General features: G+C 36.0%; 1 protein-coding gene across 7 annotated transcripts in view; it reads right to left on the bottom strand.

The window, feature by feature from the left end:
* Window positions 1-14,541, bottom strand: part of PPARGC1A (PPARG coactivator 1 alpha) — a 657,227-nt gene that overhangs the window by 21,540 nt on the left and 621,146 nt on the right. For all 7 annotated transcript variants that reach the window (XR_006816734.1, XM_045994008.1, XM_045993992.1 and 4 more), the window contains 2 exons: window positions 11,641-11,686; window positions 11,458-11,531 (listed from right to left, as the gene is read on the bottom strand). Coding sequence is in view for 6 of the 7 variants with exons in the window: in XM_045994008.1 (XP_045849964.1) it covers window positions 11,458-11,531; window positions 11,641-11,686 (120 nt within the window). In the remaining variant the exon portion in view is untranslated. The remainder of the gene's footprint in view (window positions 1-11,457; window positions 11,532-11,640; window positions 11,687-14,541) is intronic.

Here is a 14,541-nt window from a genome sequence, read left to right as displayed (position 1 = left end):
GACAAATTTAAAGCTATTAATGTCCCCCTCAAACAAATGACAAATTCTCCGATGTTTCTCATAGGAGTTTAAGATGCTCAAAGAAATAACGATGAATAATCTCTCTTTGCTGTAAAAGTAACAGTCAAATATTCCAAATGGCAAAGCCCTTGAATGGAGAAACGACATTCGACATTCTAAAATTCAATTCCATAAATCTTTTTATGGTTCCCAAACTAGGGTAGTTTTTACTTTCCTAATAATTTACTGCCAGGATCACTCATTTGATACTTATCAGATAGTGCTATATATTCTTGTTCATCTCTTTTCGAATGTATGTTTTATCCTGTCTCTCCAAATAGATGATATGCTTTTAGTGGAAATGTTGCCTGGGCTTATTTTTGCAAAAATTCTTCCTTGCCTATTTATTTATTTTTTTCCTGGGGGCACCTGAGTGGCTCAGTCAGTTAAGCGGCTGCCTCTGGCTCAGGTGCACTGGGCTTCCTACTCAGGGGGGAGCCTTCTTCTTCCTCTCCCTCTGCTGCTCCCCCTGCTTGTGCTTGCTCTCTCTCTGTCAAATAAATAAGTAAAATCTTTAAAAAAAAATGTTTTCTAGATTCTCCTTTATTGATGGGTCTTGCATTTCAGTGACCCAAGAATAACTTGGGAAGCTGGTCAAATATTTTTAATGAGGTGGTTCATGGACCACATATGGAGAGCCTCTGTCCTGTCGTGTCCATGCCTCACATTGCCTTGTTCTCAGGTACATGTATTTTGACTGACATTCTAGACATATAAAAAGAATCCCTAAACTTCAGAAACACCAAATTAGGCCACTATTAAAGAGAGACTACTTCTAAAAATAGTTCAGCTATCTAGGGATTTTAAATATAGAAATTCTTTTTCGTCTTGAACATTTGAAACCCTTGTCCTAGTGCCTAAGCTCATTATCGCTTAAATAATGGCGACATCCTGATTGTAGTTGTGGGGGTTGTTTGTTTGTTTTTTGGTTTTGTTGTTGTTGTTTTTTTTTAAGTTTAAAAGTCAAGACTTTTACCTTCCTAACATCTTAGGCAGCCTGTAGCAAAGGGAACAGACATTCACTGAACACTTGCTATGTGATAGGTAATACACCAACCAGATGCTGGTATATCAGGGACTTCATGGTCCCTTTTAGCAAATGGGCAAATCTTCAAAACTTGAAGTAAGTGCTGTTTTTGCGTATGTGCTTTAAATTTACAGAAACACAGAGATAACCAAATACACCTACACATGAAAATAGCAGGGCTAGAAATTTCTGTTGGCACTCCTTGTTAAAATAATAATAACAATAATAATAATAATAGTTGACTAATGGATTGAAGCTATTTTAGGATTAGTGAGTAGGTGGGTAAGAGGAAAACAATTCAGATAATTCCCTAAACTTTTTACTGTTTACTGAAATGTCTTTATTCAGAGAATACCTCCAAGCAAAACAGAGAAATCTGAAGGACTGAACCACCAGTGCCTAATTGAAAATCTATTTCCAGATAGAGTGGAGACCCAAAGCAAAACAAAGCAAAAGCAAAACAAAAGTATAAGAAGCACTGGTTCTTCTTCTTCTTCTTCTTTTTTTTTCTTTTAAATGTAGTGTCAAACTTTTAACAGCCACTGATGGGACAGAGACCCGTTGCTGCACCTGAGCTCCCTGGGTCTCTCCCATGTCGCCCAGGCAGGGCTCAGTCCCCCATGTTCGGAGGCCAGTCAATATTCAATTCCTTCACGCCACTACCTTTGCTCGTCGTCCCTCTAATGGCCAGACTCTCAATTTCACCCCACAAGCTTAAATCAACAGTGCTAATGCTTCCCATAACCTCCGGATTATTTCCTTTGTGTTGATTTTCTGGGGAATGTGTACATTTTGGTGTTGACAGTACAAGGTATATTCCATGCTCTCTCTTGAACTTAGCAGGTTTTGACAGATTTATGTGAGGACAGATGGCCATTACAGGCTGAAGGCTGACAAGAGGCAGTTCAGAGCATTGTTAACACACTTGCACAAACTCTCAGCAGTGCAGCGCTGTGCAGAATGTAATTCAGACTATAGCTTTTTTATTACTGCCTATTTTCTTTTGTCAAAAGAGCCTGCTGTGCAGAGCAACAAATGGCTGCTATTACCCAGAATGTAATGGGTGTCAGACAAATCACGTAACACAAACAATCAAGAGTATGTAGGTCATATTTCAACAGAGCACAACCTTAGCAATATTTATGATTACTGCATTGAAATGTGTTCTATAATAAACAAGTACCTCCGCATCACTCACACTTACGCACTTCCGCACAGCAAATCGGGGAGAAGTGCTACACACTCCACAGTCATCTTTGTCAACAGCCCTTTTATTTAAAAAAAAAAAGTCAGAGACCAGTTTTGTTTTGTTTTTCATTAGGCACCATAAAATGATTTTCTTTGAGGAATTCTCTTTTGGGTTTGTTTGTTTAATTGAATGACTCTGATAAATGATGACTCCTTTGGGATGTGTGTGCGTGTGTATGTGTGTGTGTTCCACAATCCAACCAATGAGTTCAGCAGGGTTTTTTTTAATAGTTTATAACACTTTATAGAATCTACTGCTCTGTGATTTACTTTAGAGTTTCTTTGACAACAGGATTTTTTCTTAGGTCTCATGTCCATTGAAATATTTCTTAAGGAAAACCAATGAGAAGATGAGTTTTGTGGGTTGCTGTGTTTTTTTTTTATTATTTTATTTTATTTTATTTCTTTTCAGTGTTGCAAAATTCATGAGTTTCTAATTCACTTAAAAACTTACCAAAAAAGAAGGACTGAGCAGAGATGCATGTGGCTTATCCTACTCTTATATTTTATGTTTCAAGAACTTGGAGTGGGTGTCAAGAGTTCAGGAAGGGCTAATACTAAGTATGAACACTTACTGCTCTGCTAGTAAGACTATTTTGTTATAGAAGCTCCTCCCATGCCTTCCCCAGCCCCCAACTTCCCCAGGACCTCCTGGAGGTCCAGAGGATCCAGCCACTGAAGTGTTAACCCTCCCAGGGAAGAACCTCTCACACCCTGCTCAGGACTCTGGTGGCCATGACCCCAGGCGGCTCTGACTGCAGGTGCCCCTGCCTTTACTCCTTTTTTAGTATGTCCTGTAACACCCCTGATTCCTAGGGAACAAACTGATCTTACAGAAAAGCATCAGAGCGTTCTTAATATCTTAATATCTTGCTCATGGAAGATATTAATTGGTGCCCATGCACTTTCCCACATTGCTGGAGCAGGAGTGGGGATTAGGGTTGGGGGGAGGGGAAACCTGTCCTGTCAGGCAGCCATCACCAACACGCTCCCCCCGCCCCCAAGTTGATGTGGGAGAGGAAAGTACTTTGTTATCCTTGGCTTATGAGAAATTTGGATACTATTATTTCCTGAAAAGGTAACTCAGGAAAAAAGGAATATTTCCAGATGTTGGGTCAAGAAGAGAGATCAAGGGGCTCAGTGGGTTAGAGCCTCTGCCTTCGGCTCAGGTCATGATCCCAGGGTCCTAGGATCAAGCCTCATTTCGGGCTCTCTACTCCGCGGGGAGCCTGCTTCCTCCTCTCTCTGCCTCCCTCTCTGCCTAGTTGTGATTTCTCTCTGTCAAATAAATAAAATATTAAAAAAAAAAAAGAAGAGAGATCAAAAAGAGAAAATGAAGGATATAGTTGAAACATGGAAGAAATCCCTGACAGTAACAGTTGCCAAACATTGAAATGGGCTGTAAAGAAAATTTGTGGGGTCTCCCTTTCTCAGATTCTTCGGGCTCAGGAATGGATTATATGACCTGTCAAATTCACTATCCAGTTCTCTCATGCTAGGGTTTTCCTTTTAAAACTGCCAACTACTGCTCATATTTTGTTTTGCTTTATTTCCCCAAAGATAAGCCACATACAAAAGACACATATACCAAAAGGGTACATCAAATGTATGCTGTCTGTCAATATTCTGTCCAGCAAAATGAATTTTTAAATGGGAAGTTCAAAAAGGATAATAATATAAAAGTCCACACAAAAGAAATCACAAATTGATTGGTTAATGAGTGGGTTCTTAGGCACAAATCCACCAAAGTGCAGTTTGAATGATTGCCAATTTAAACCTAGGCAAAACATAAAATGAAAAACAAATGGTACTCAATCATTCATCTTCATCAAACCATGAGGAAAATACCAACGGAAGACAACATCACTCAGACCTAGTGTGTTAGGGTGATAAAACTGCTGATTATTTAGTTCTTATCATTTCTCTAATTAGTTATAAAATAGCTATGTTGCTTTCTATCACTTTTACAATAATAACTTTAAAAATAATTTACATGTACATGTACACATACATATACACCTATGTGAAATTTTGGGTCTACCACGTTGGTCCCTAACCAATTTTCTTCATGTCTGTCTGCTGGCTTAAACCATCATCTAGTTGAGCTGACATTGCTTTGCCATTTCCATTTCAGAAACAAAAAAAGTCTAGCACTCTGAAAATCTCCATATGCAATAGATTTTAAAGCCTTCTGCCAAAAGAGCATTCTCTCCTCTCATCTTGTTTTACTAACAGCTATTTTGAAATCAAATTAGTTTTTACACCTGTAAAAAAGAAGTGTGTTTTGTTTTTTTTTATCAGCCAAAATGAGCTAGTTTAGGACAATCACAAAGTCAGACCAGCTGGCAATACCTAATAAAGCAAACTTCCTGTCTCATCCCTCCTGTTTCCCAAAGACTCTGCAGATGGGGCAGAGGGATTATTCTGGAGATCTTGGAATATTGTTGACTCTTTACACTTGTACTTAAATGTTTGGAAAATTTCACTAAAATTTGTGAGAGTTAAGAAAAAGAAGACACCAGAAGGTCCTGGGCAACAGCTTGATCCATTTCCTTGGCCAGAACTACATGGATTAAGACTGTAGACCAAGGATCAACAAATCAACAACATGACTGTTTCCACCCTCTCCACCCCCTTGTTGCACCCATGGCAGACATCATTAATTGATCATGACATTTTCAGTGAGTACAGATTTGGCCTTGGAATCTTCCTCAACACAATGCTCCTCACAGCCAATACCAATCAATGGCACTTGGCAAGTGAAATGAAACTTATTTAATATAACAGATGTTGACTACTATCTTCAAAATTCAGGCTTCAGGAAAGAGACATCATCTCTAGTTGGACAGACATGCTTTGAACCCAGGGTCCACCACAGAGCTGATGTCAACATATCAACTTTTTCCTCAACAATGAAATGGCCCAAAGAATGGAAAAGATAACATATAGGACATGCTTACTGGGGAATGCCTAACCTCAGAATGTATAATAATGTAAAGGAGCTGTTTTTGAGAGAGTATCAATGAGGAGATTTTTCTACCTCGATTTGGTAAATTCCATACCAACATACCCAAACAGTGTATATTCAGCTTTATGGGGGAATTAGAGGAATTTTTGCCACAAAGAAAATATATAACTTCATATATGAACTTGCCAAATTAAAAACAACATTAGTATCAATGAAAGGGAACAGGTGAAGATAACCAAAAGTTGAAAAGAGGGGCAACAAGGTAAAATCACTTCAGCAAATAAAGTTAATGCAGAATTCGTAATTAAATGTCTCATATTTATTGAATACTTCTATATGCTGGCACCAGAGGAAGCCTTTTTCATGTTTTATCGCGATCCTCAGAGTAACTCAATGAGACACAGGTACTGTTATTATCTTCATTTGGCTCATTAGGATCCCGAACCTTGCAAACGTTAATTAAAATGACCAAAGTCCACCTTGCTAGAAGGTAGATCCAGAACCTGAACTTGGGTTTGTCCAACAATAGAGCCAAGGTTTTGACAACCTCACTAAGCCATACTGTCTGCTTTTAGAAAATCATAGTAGACTACTCTCATTTGGAGATACGCTGCTTGCAAAATTTTTAAATTCTGGTTGAATGCACATGTAATTGCCATTTTTGGATGTCAAAAATGGTTGAATACTGGCAATTTTATTTTTCAACTTATGTTTTAGTCCTAGGAGTCTGACAGTAATTTGATTTGGGGATTAAAAAATTGACTTTAACATTAAGGAAACTAAGACCCAGAAAAGATTAAGGAGAAAGAAAAGCATTTTAGCAATTAACAGATGAAGGTGGAAAAGTAAATGTTCCATCTTATAGTTCCTTACTGATTTCACTGCCCATTGCCAAGTACAGTGTTACTCAAATATCACTTTGATTTCCTGCCTTCTTGCTTCTGCTCCGTTAATAACTTCTCCCCTTTCCATCTGTGCGTTCAAATCTGATACAAATAGTTTTCTCCCTAAGGCTCCCCATGTCAGTTTAGCCCATGGAGAGCATAGTTCCCTCCACACTCCTTTCCATGGATCACCTGGGTCCTTCACTAATGATATCACCTCAAAGCTTCTTTCCGTCCTTGAACCATCTTTATAATTCTTTTCAATCTTCTGTGCAATCATTGTATTGTGCAACTGTGTGTATATTGCAACTGTGCAAGCAAAGTTACAGAGTTCCCCTTGATAACTTCTTTTTTCCCTTTGGTGATTCTCCTCAGGTGCCATCAGTGTTTGTCACATCCTATAATCTCTACCATGCAGGAAGTGTTACTAAAGATTGTTTGAGGAGATGGAGATCACAACCATTACATACTGCACTGCATTTCAAATACACAGTAACTCTATCCAAAAAACCTCTTCTTCACACCACCCTCCAGTCAAGTCCAAACTTCTCTTCCCAGCTGCCTTCAGCATGCTCCAGGTTCCTCCTCAGCCCCTTGTTTTCCTAGAGCTCTAAATTCTTTCTACTTTGTAAAGGCAATTTGACCCTACCTCAGTTTCTCTAATTTGCATCTTCACACTTAAAACCACCACACTCAATAAACTACAAAACACCCCCTGGGCCCATCTTTCTTAGAAGGTAACAAAACATTATAGGTAATAAATAATATTTTGCCTTCATGCTATGTGTACAATGTGTGTTATTTCCCTAACAGACTATAATCCCACATCTTAAACACAAGAACATTTACTTAGTAGGCCAAGGACAATGCTTCATATTTTACATGGATCAGTCTCTAGGTCTTCCATTTGCTGTACATCCACTAAGACCTATCCTATTGCAAGTAAAGAGCAGGTATTAAAAACATGTCGGTAAATTGATTTCTATTGTATCCAATAATCTTTCAAAGCCCCATGAGGAAAGGATTTAAACCAGTCAGATGAATTCTGGCTCACTGACAGAAATAAATCCACTGTATGTATTTTCAAGGATTCTAAATATGTAAAAAATGTATGTGTTATATATCTCTACTTGTCTTTCAATAGTGTAGGCTCCTAACCTTTAAGAATCATCACTAAATTATTTAAAATTAGGTATCTATCAATAAGAAAAATGTTAAAACCTTTGCAAAAAGAAAATAGGAATGCTTTTTTTGTAACACCATAACCTCACTAATGGAAGGAATTCAATTAAAATGATATTCCATATACATAACATTTCAAAAACAAAGATATCCAATGTTAGGAGGGATGTAATAAAGCAAGTATAGGCATGTAATGCTAAGAGGGCTATAAATGAAAGCACTACTTTGGAAAGCAATATATGCCAGAAGACCCCAAGATATTTTATCTTTATATTCACTATTAAAAACTACTAAGAATTTATCTTGAGAAAATAAGATAAATTTATGAACAGAACAATAATAACAATAACAACAACAAAACAAACCATCAAAAAAACCCCACAAATATCTGATTAAAATGGTCAGAGGACCTGAATAGATATTTTTCCAAATAGATACAGATAGCCAACAGGCACATGAAAAGATGCTCAGTATCACTAAATCATCAGGAAAAGGGATATTAAAATTGCAATGAGATGTCACCTCATACCTGTCAGAATGACTATTCTCAAAAATACAAGAAACAACAAGTGTTGATGAGAATGTGAGAAAAAGAGGAAACCATGTGGCTGCTAGTGGAAATGTAAATCAGTGTAGCCACTCTGGAAAACAATATGGAGATTCCTGAAAAAAATTAAAAATAGAAATACGATATAATCCAGTAATTCCTCTGTTGGGTATTTACTCAACAAAAATGAAAACACTAGTTAAAAGAGATACAGGCACCTCATGTTTATTGCAGCATTATTTATAAAAACCGAGATAGAAAAGCAATAGATGAATAAAGAAGATATAGTATACATATATAATGGAATATTACTCAGTCATGAAAAAGAATAAAATCTTGTTTGTGAAAGCATAAATGGATCTAAAGAGTCTTATGCTAAGTGATATCTCAGACAGAGAAAGACAAATCCCATATGATTTCACTTCTATGTGAAATCTAAAAAAACAAAATAAAACAAATAAGAAACAGACTCATAAATTTAGAGAACAAACTGGTGATTGCCAGAGGGAAGGGGGATGGGGGAATGGGTAAAACATGTAAAGGAGATTAAGTGGTACAAACTTCCAGTTATAAATATGGCATGGGGATGAAAAGTACAGCATTGGGAATTAATCAATAATATTTTAATAAACTTGTATGGTGACAGATGGTAAGTACATTTATTATGGTGAGCACTACATAATATATAGAAAGGTTGAATTACTATGTTGTATACCAGAAACTAATTTAACATTGTCCACTACACTTCAGTAAAAATATTATGAGCAAACATTTCTAATGCAGTGCTATTTCAAAATGGTAACACTTTAAAACAGCCTAAATTTATAAGAGGAGTATAATTAAACAAATTTTGATGTACCTACTGAAAATAATGTCATTATGACACACTAAAAGCCTGATAATAAAGGCTCTGTGATAATATAAAAATTTCTCATTAAAATGTTAACTGAAAAATCAGGATGCAAAATTATATACATAAGATGATTATAGTGGAAATATAATGTATCTAATTATCCATAGGAAAAAATGCATTGGTAACTTTGCATCTTAGAATTGTGAATATGCATGCCTCAGCTCAATCAGTTGAGCACAAGCCTGTGCTCAAGCACAGGTCTTGATTTTTGCTCAGGTCCTGATCTCAGAGTTGTGGGATCCAAGCCCCCCATCAGGCACTGTGTTAAGCGGGGAGTCCGCTTGAGATTGTTTCCCTCTCCCTCTCCCTCTGCCCCTCCCCCTACTATGCTTCCTCTCTCTCTCTTTCTCTCTCTTTCTCTCGTTCTTTCTTTCTCTCAAATAAATAAATAAATAAATCTTTTTAAAAAATTACAAATATTTTCCCACTACTTTATATTTTTGACATTTTTATAGTAAAAGCTTAAATTATTTATAGTAAGAGAATAATAAAAACCTTTTAATAGAAGCTTTGGTGTGGGTGTATAAAGTGGAAGCTTTCTCAATCCTCTCTGAAACAAAGTAACTGACTAATACAACATTTCAAACACTCATAGTAAATAGATTCCTTTCAACTGAGTTGTTGTTGTGAGCCACAGTAGTATTTCCCAAACCAGTTGACATCTATTATAGTGGTAACTAGAATTATGTAAGGTAATAAAATAGGATGCCAGTGAATGAAGCATACAAAAAATTGTTTCTATAAGAAGAACCAATAAAGGTATGTCACTAAAAGAAAAGCTGTCAAATTAGTTGTAGACAGATGGTATGAGAAACACTGGGAAAACATGGGAAATCATGATTATTATTTATTTATATGAAAATCATAGAAGGATTTTGCACTCAGACTACTACATATGTATCTCTAATTCTTTTCCTTTAAATGAACAGTGTTCATTTCCAAGAAATGAACAGTGGATAGCGTCTAAGAGACATTCTTACTACAGTCTATGCCACAAAGATGAATGAATTGCCAGTTAAGACATTTAAGTTCAAGGCAAAGGTCTCTGTTTCTTATATAAAAAAATTTGATATTTGAATGTTTCTTTATATGACTTAGGCAAATATAAATGACAGAACTGTATACTTTAATCAATTTTTTAGATAAGCCCACCAAAATACTCATTCTTATTGGTCAGATAAGAAGGCCTCTACTGCTTATGATATATATATATACATAAAAGTTACTTATAACCATACAACTAATTATAATTTAAGAAATGATGTTATGTATATGCTTATAAGTGAGTATATATGTATATATACATATATATGTATATGTGAGTATATATATGTATAAGTTAGTATATATGTATATGTATAAGTGAGTATATATGTATATATACATATATGTATATATGTATCTATGCATATAAAGATATGTATACATTTGCATAGGTATATGTATATGCATATGTACACACATACAGACACACACACAAAAAAAATATATATAAATACCATGAAATTAACTACTCTACTGCTTGACCAAATCATGCAATCATGCAGTAGACCTTTCACAAGGTGGTAATTTAGCAAACTCAAAGTGTGAAATTAAACTTAGTGACAGTGACCATGTTGTACATAGCCACTATAGCTGTAGTTGAAAGCATCTTGTTTAAGTTACTGTTCCATTACCCCTACCAACAATGGCCAGAGCCAAGGAACTTCTTGTTCAGACAGCCTAAGACTCACTTTCTGGTGTAGTTCTCTACCTAAACCTAAAGCATTCAGTGCAAAGGCACCATTTACACCAATTTAGAAGTCTGCCTACGAAGTCTGTGGATTATTAAGTTACTTGGGGGTTACTCCAAGCTTTTAAAGGTCCTTCCTCTTCAGTGTATAAAGTAAGACTGACTAAATGAATCCAGAAGTCCAAATGGCGAAGAAAGTCACTCTTGTTTAAAAATATCTAAGTACATTTTGTTTTGGTGAATGGGCACATTTTCATTTTTCTCCTTTGCTGAAAAGATATAAAAATGGTAACATATATATGAGAACATTATACTAGTAGTTAAGTGTAATGGTGAGTGAGAAAATATTCCAATTAAAACATTGATATAGTGAATAAACTGGGATTCAAAACTTTGTTCCTTGCTTTCTAGCTCTGTGATCCTGGGCAAGTTGCTTAACATTTCTGAACTGTATACGCTCATCTTATAAATGAGAAAATTACCACTATCTTCATGAGGTTTCATGAGATCATTTGAAACCAGTCAAAACCACTAACGTACCTGGCACATTTATTGAGTAGGAGACAAATAAACGTTAATTTATCCTCCCGCTCAAGTTTTGGTGTCTTAATCTGACATAGAGTTATTTAGGGATCTAAAGCAGTAGTGTGCATCTCATATACTAGTATATACCTGGGCCCAGGTCGGACACACAATAAATGTCTTCTCTTTAAAGAAAAAAAGAAGTGAAATATTTACAGGTAACTTCTTATCCAATGTTGCTTGTACTATTTGTTAATTTCATTAACCACATGGAAAATATGCACTAATATTTAATACATATTACATACACACAGACACACACACACACACACACACACACACACACAAAGTTCCCAGTGAAACGTAAGGCTTACCTGCAGTTCCAGAGAGTTCCACACTTAAGGTTCGTTCAATAGTCTTGTTCTCAAATGGGGAACCCTTGGGGTCACTGGAAGATATGGCACATTTATAAAAACAAACTGAAATGGAGTTGCTGTAGCCAAATGTATTAGAACCCCCTTCCCTTTCTGAAAATGGTTACATTTCTTAATACTTACTTTGGTGACTCTGGGGTCAAAGGAAGAGATAAAGTTGTTGGTTTGGCTAAAGGGAAAAAAAAAGGAAACTAATTATGAAATATTGAGTTTTTCAGGGTTTTTTTTTAGAATTTTTTTTTCTTACTATAATCAGGTTGGAAACTGGAAACTGGAAAACTAAAGTAAGGAAATCCCTGAATATTGGATCAAAGTCAGACAACAGTCCATTATGCTAAAACAAATTCCAAACAACATTTGCATCAGTAAACTATCATTGGAAAACACACACAAAAACAGAATTTTCCCCAAAATGTAGCATCTCTGTTAAGGATACAAAATTTGCATCATACCATCAGAAAGAAATAATGTGTTCTATTTTAATTTGGAATACAGTACACGGTTTGTTTAGATAAGAAAACAGCAGAATAACTATAAGACAACAGAACGTTATGAATATTCAGTTGATTTTTCTCCTAAAATGTATAATTTTATATCTAGCCCTGAGAATAGGTTATTTCTATGAGGCCAAAGCTCAAGCAATAACCATTCCATTTTCTGAAAATTAATTGAGAAATTATGACAACCTGTGGGCATTGACCCAGATGGTTTAAAAGGGGTTCAGATCCCCAAATCTTATAGACAACTAATGTAAGATACTGCATTTATCAGTTGAGAGACCTATAGACTTGCAAAGAGAGCTCATTTACTCCTTTTATGCTTCCTAAATCTTACCTCCTACAGGAGGCATTTCCCAATTAGGAAGGGTGGAGTAAGAATCTTCTTCTCACTCCAAAATTTCAATTGCTTCTCCTTGGCAGTCTTGTATTTTGAACAGAAGGAGGGGAAAACATGATGAGAAACGTACTTGGGATATACATCCACATATTATGTGTATATATATATATATATATATATATATGCTTATCTATAAAGATATATTTATATGTATGTAGGTTTATGTCAATTTTTTCTCATTAACATAACTACTTTCAAAAGGTCAAGAGGTAGTCACTTATGTAATGAAAATCATAGACTTGAAACTAAAAAGGTCTTTAGAATAAACTCTTATTTTATGGATGAAAAAACCTGAGACCTAAAGATGTGAAATGATATTTCCAGGGCCATAAAACTAGTTACTGGCAGAGTCAGCCCAGAATATGTTTCCTTTTTCTTATTACCAAAAGGAATTGCATTCAATAGATATTAAATTATTCAACCCCAGTAATTAAGGTCCTTTGAAATGTGAAAATATTATTTATGTCCAAATTAGGCAGAAATTACATACTTTACTTGGATAAATAGTATTTACATATTTAATTTGTCGATTTAGATTTAATTTTTAAACAATCGAATGCTTTATCATCTATCCAATGTGCATCCAGAAATATGAAGTTCATGCTGTCTTTTACAAATTAGGTACATTGACTGATTGGCTTTTATATACACAGATAAATGAACTGGTTTATGTTAATTTTTTTAGTACGTCTGATATAATGAGCCTTTCCAAAAGAACACACTCATGAAGGAAATTTACCAACATTTTCAGCGTTCAACTAATAATTAGGATCATGCATACGGACTTCATATGCAAGTATCACTAGATACAAACTGTGTACTATGTCACACAGTAAATATACATTGAAAATTGGTCTCTGGGATTCCAGTTTTCAAGGTGTGGAGTAGGCTATCTGAAATGCTCAAAGGAATTTCCCTAACATTCTGACAGTTGGGTATGGGTGATGGCAAGGGCACTGTAAGGGGAGCATAAGGCAGCGGCCATGTTTAATGGGACCAATAGGAAACAGGAAGAGAAGGCTATAGGAAGGTTCAGCCCCCAACCACACACAGTAAAGAACGCCATCCCTGAATATGCCCACACTCACAAAAGCTACCACTAGAGGAGTATTGATTTGGTTTACTGGGAGTGTAATCCACACTATTTCAATGACTAACAGACCAGAGCCTCTAAAATCCTTGAGGGAGGGAAGGCACCTTTTTCATGCAGATCATGGTCTTTTTGATGAACAAATACATTAGCAAATGAATGAATCAATGAATACAGGGGACACCAAAATGAATCAAAGGTCAGGCCATTATCTTAAGGAAGTGAAAAAAACTTGACCCCACAATATCATAGACAGCACACATGCAGTTCAGTGAGAGAACAGTACAGTATGTCAAGAAAGATAAACCTCAGTAGATTCTGGGTTACTGTCTCTAACTCTTAATATATTTTCTACTTTTAAAGTTTAAATCATAATTTAAATAAATCCTGAAGCTGAGCACTTATTTCCTGTTGGTTATTCACAGCCAGCCATGTTTATTTTGTTCTTGGCCTTTAATAACTATGGGAATTTCGTGGGGTTTTTGATTGTTTGGTTTTGGTTTTTTGTGTATGTTTTTGTCAACAGGCTTTGTTCTGGGATAAACTTTTTATGCTTTGCCACAGGCATGTATCTTTCTGAAATATCTACATACAGCAGGTCTCAGCTAAAGAATATGTCCTCCATAGGCCAATTTAACTCCCCACTGCCATAGTTTGTAAGCGTTTACAGTAATATTAGTGGTAAGTGGATTTCAAAACCAAACCCCAAACCTCCCAAACTCTCAAAATCCAAAAGGGCCAATACAATTTTAAGAATATGAAAATTAAAAAGATGTTTAAAACATGTGCTGCTGGTCTGCGTTCACTGACCACAGGGTTATAGCTGGCGTAGGACTTTAAATTCAGCTCCAGGAAATGAATGCCTGACTGGGACACGCTAGGACAAGGTGGAGAGTAGTCCCATGAATTTTTCATTCTACTCACCAGAGTGAGCTCAGCTGCCTTCCCTTCACCTGTGGAGGCTCTCCACACCATTACATCTCATAATACTGCTGGTTCTGCTCTGAGAAAAACTGGTCCATGGCCTGTGTGTGAGG

This window comes from Meles meles, chromosome 2, assembly GCF_922984935.1.
Source record: "Meles meles chromosome 2, mMelMel3.1 paternal haplotype, whole genome shotgun sequence".
NCBI lineage: Eukaryota > Metazoa > Chordata > Mammalia > Carnivora > Mustelidae > Meles > Meles meles.
This window is presented reverse-complemented; position numbering and strand designations above follow the sequence as displayed.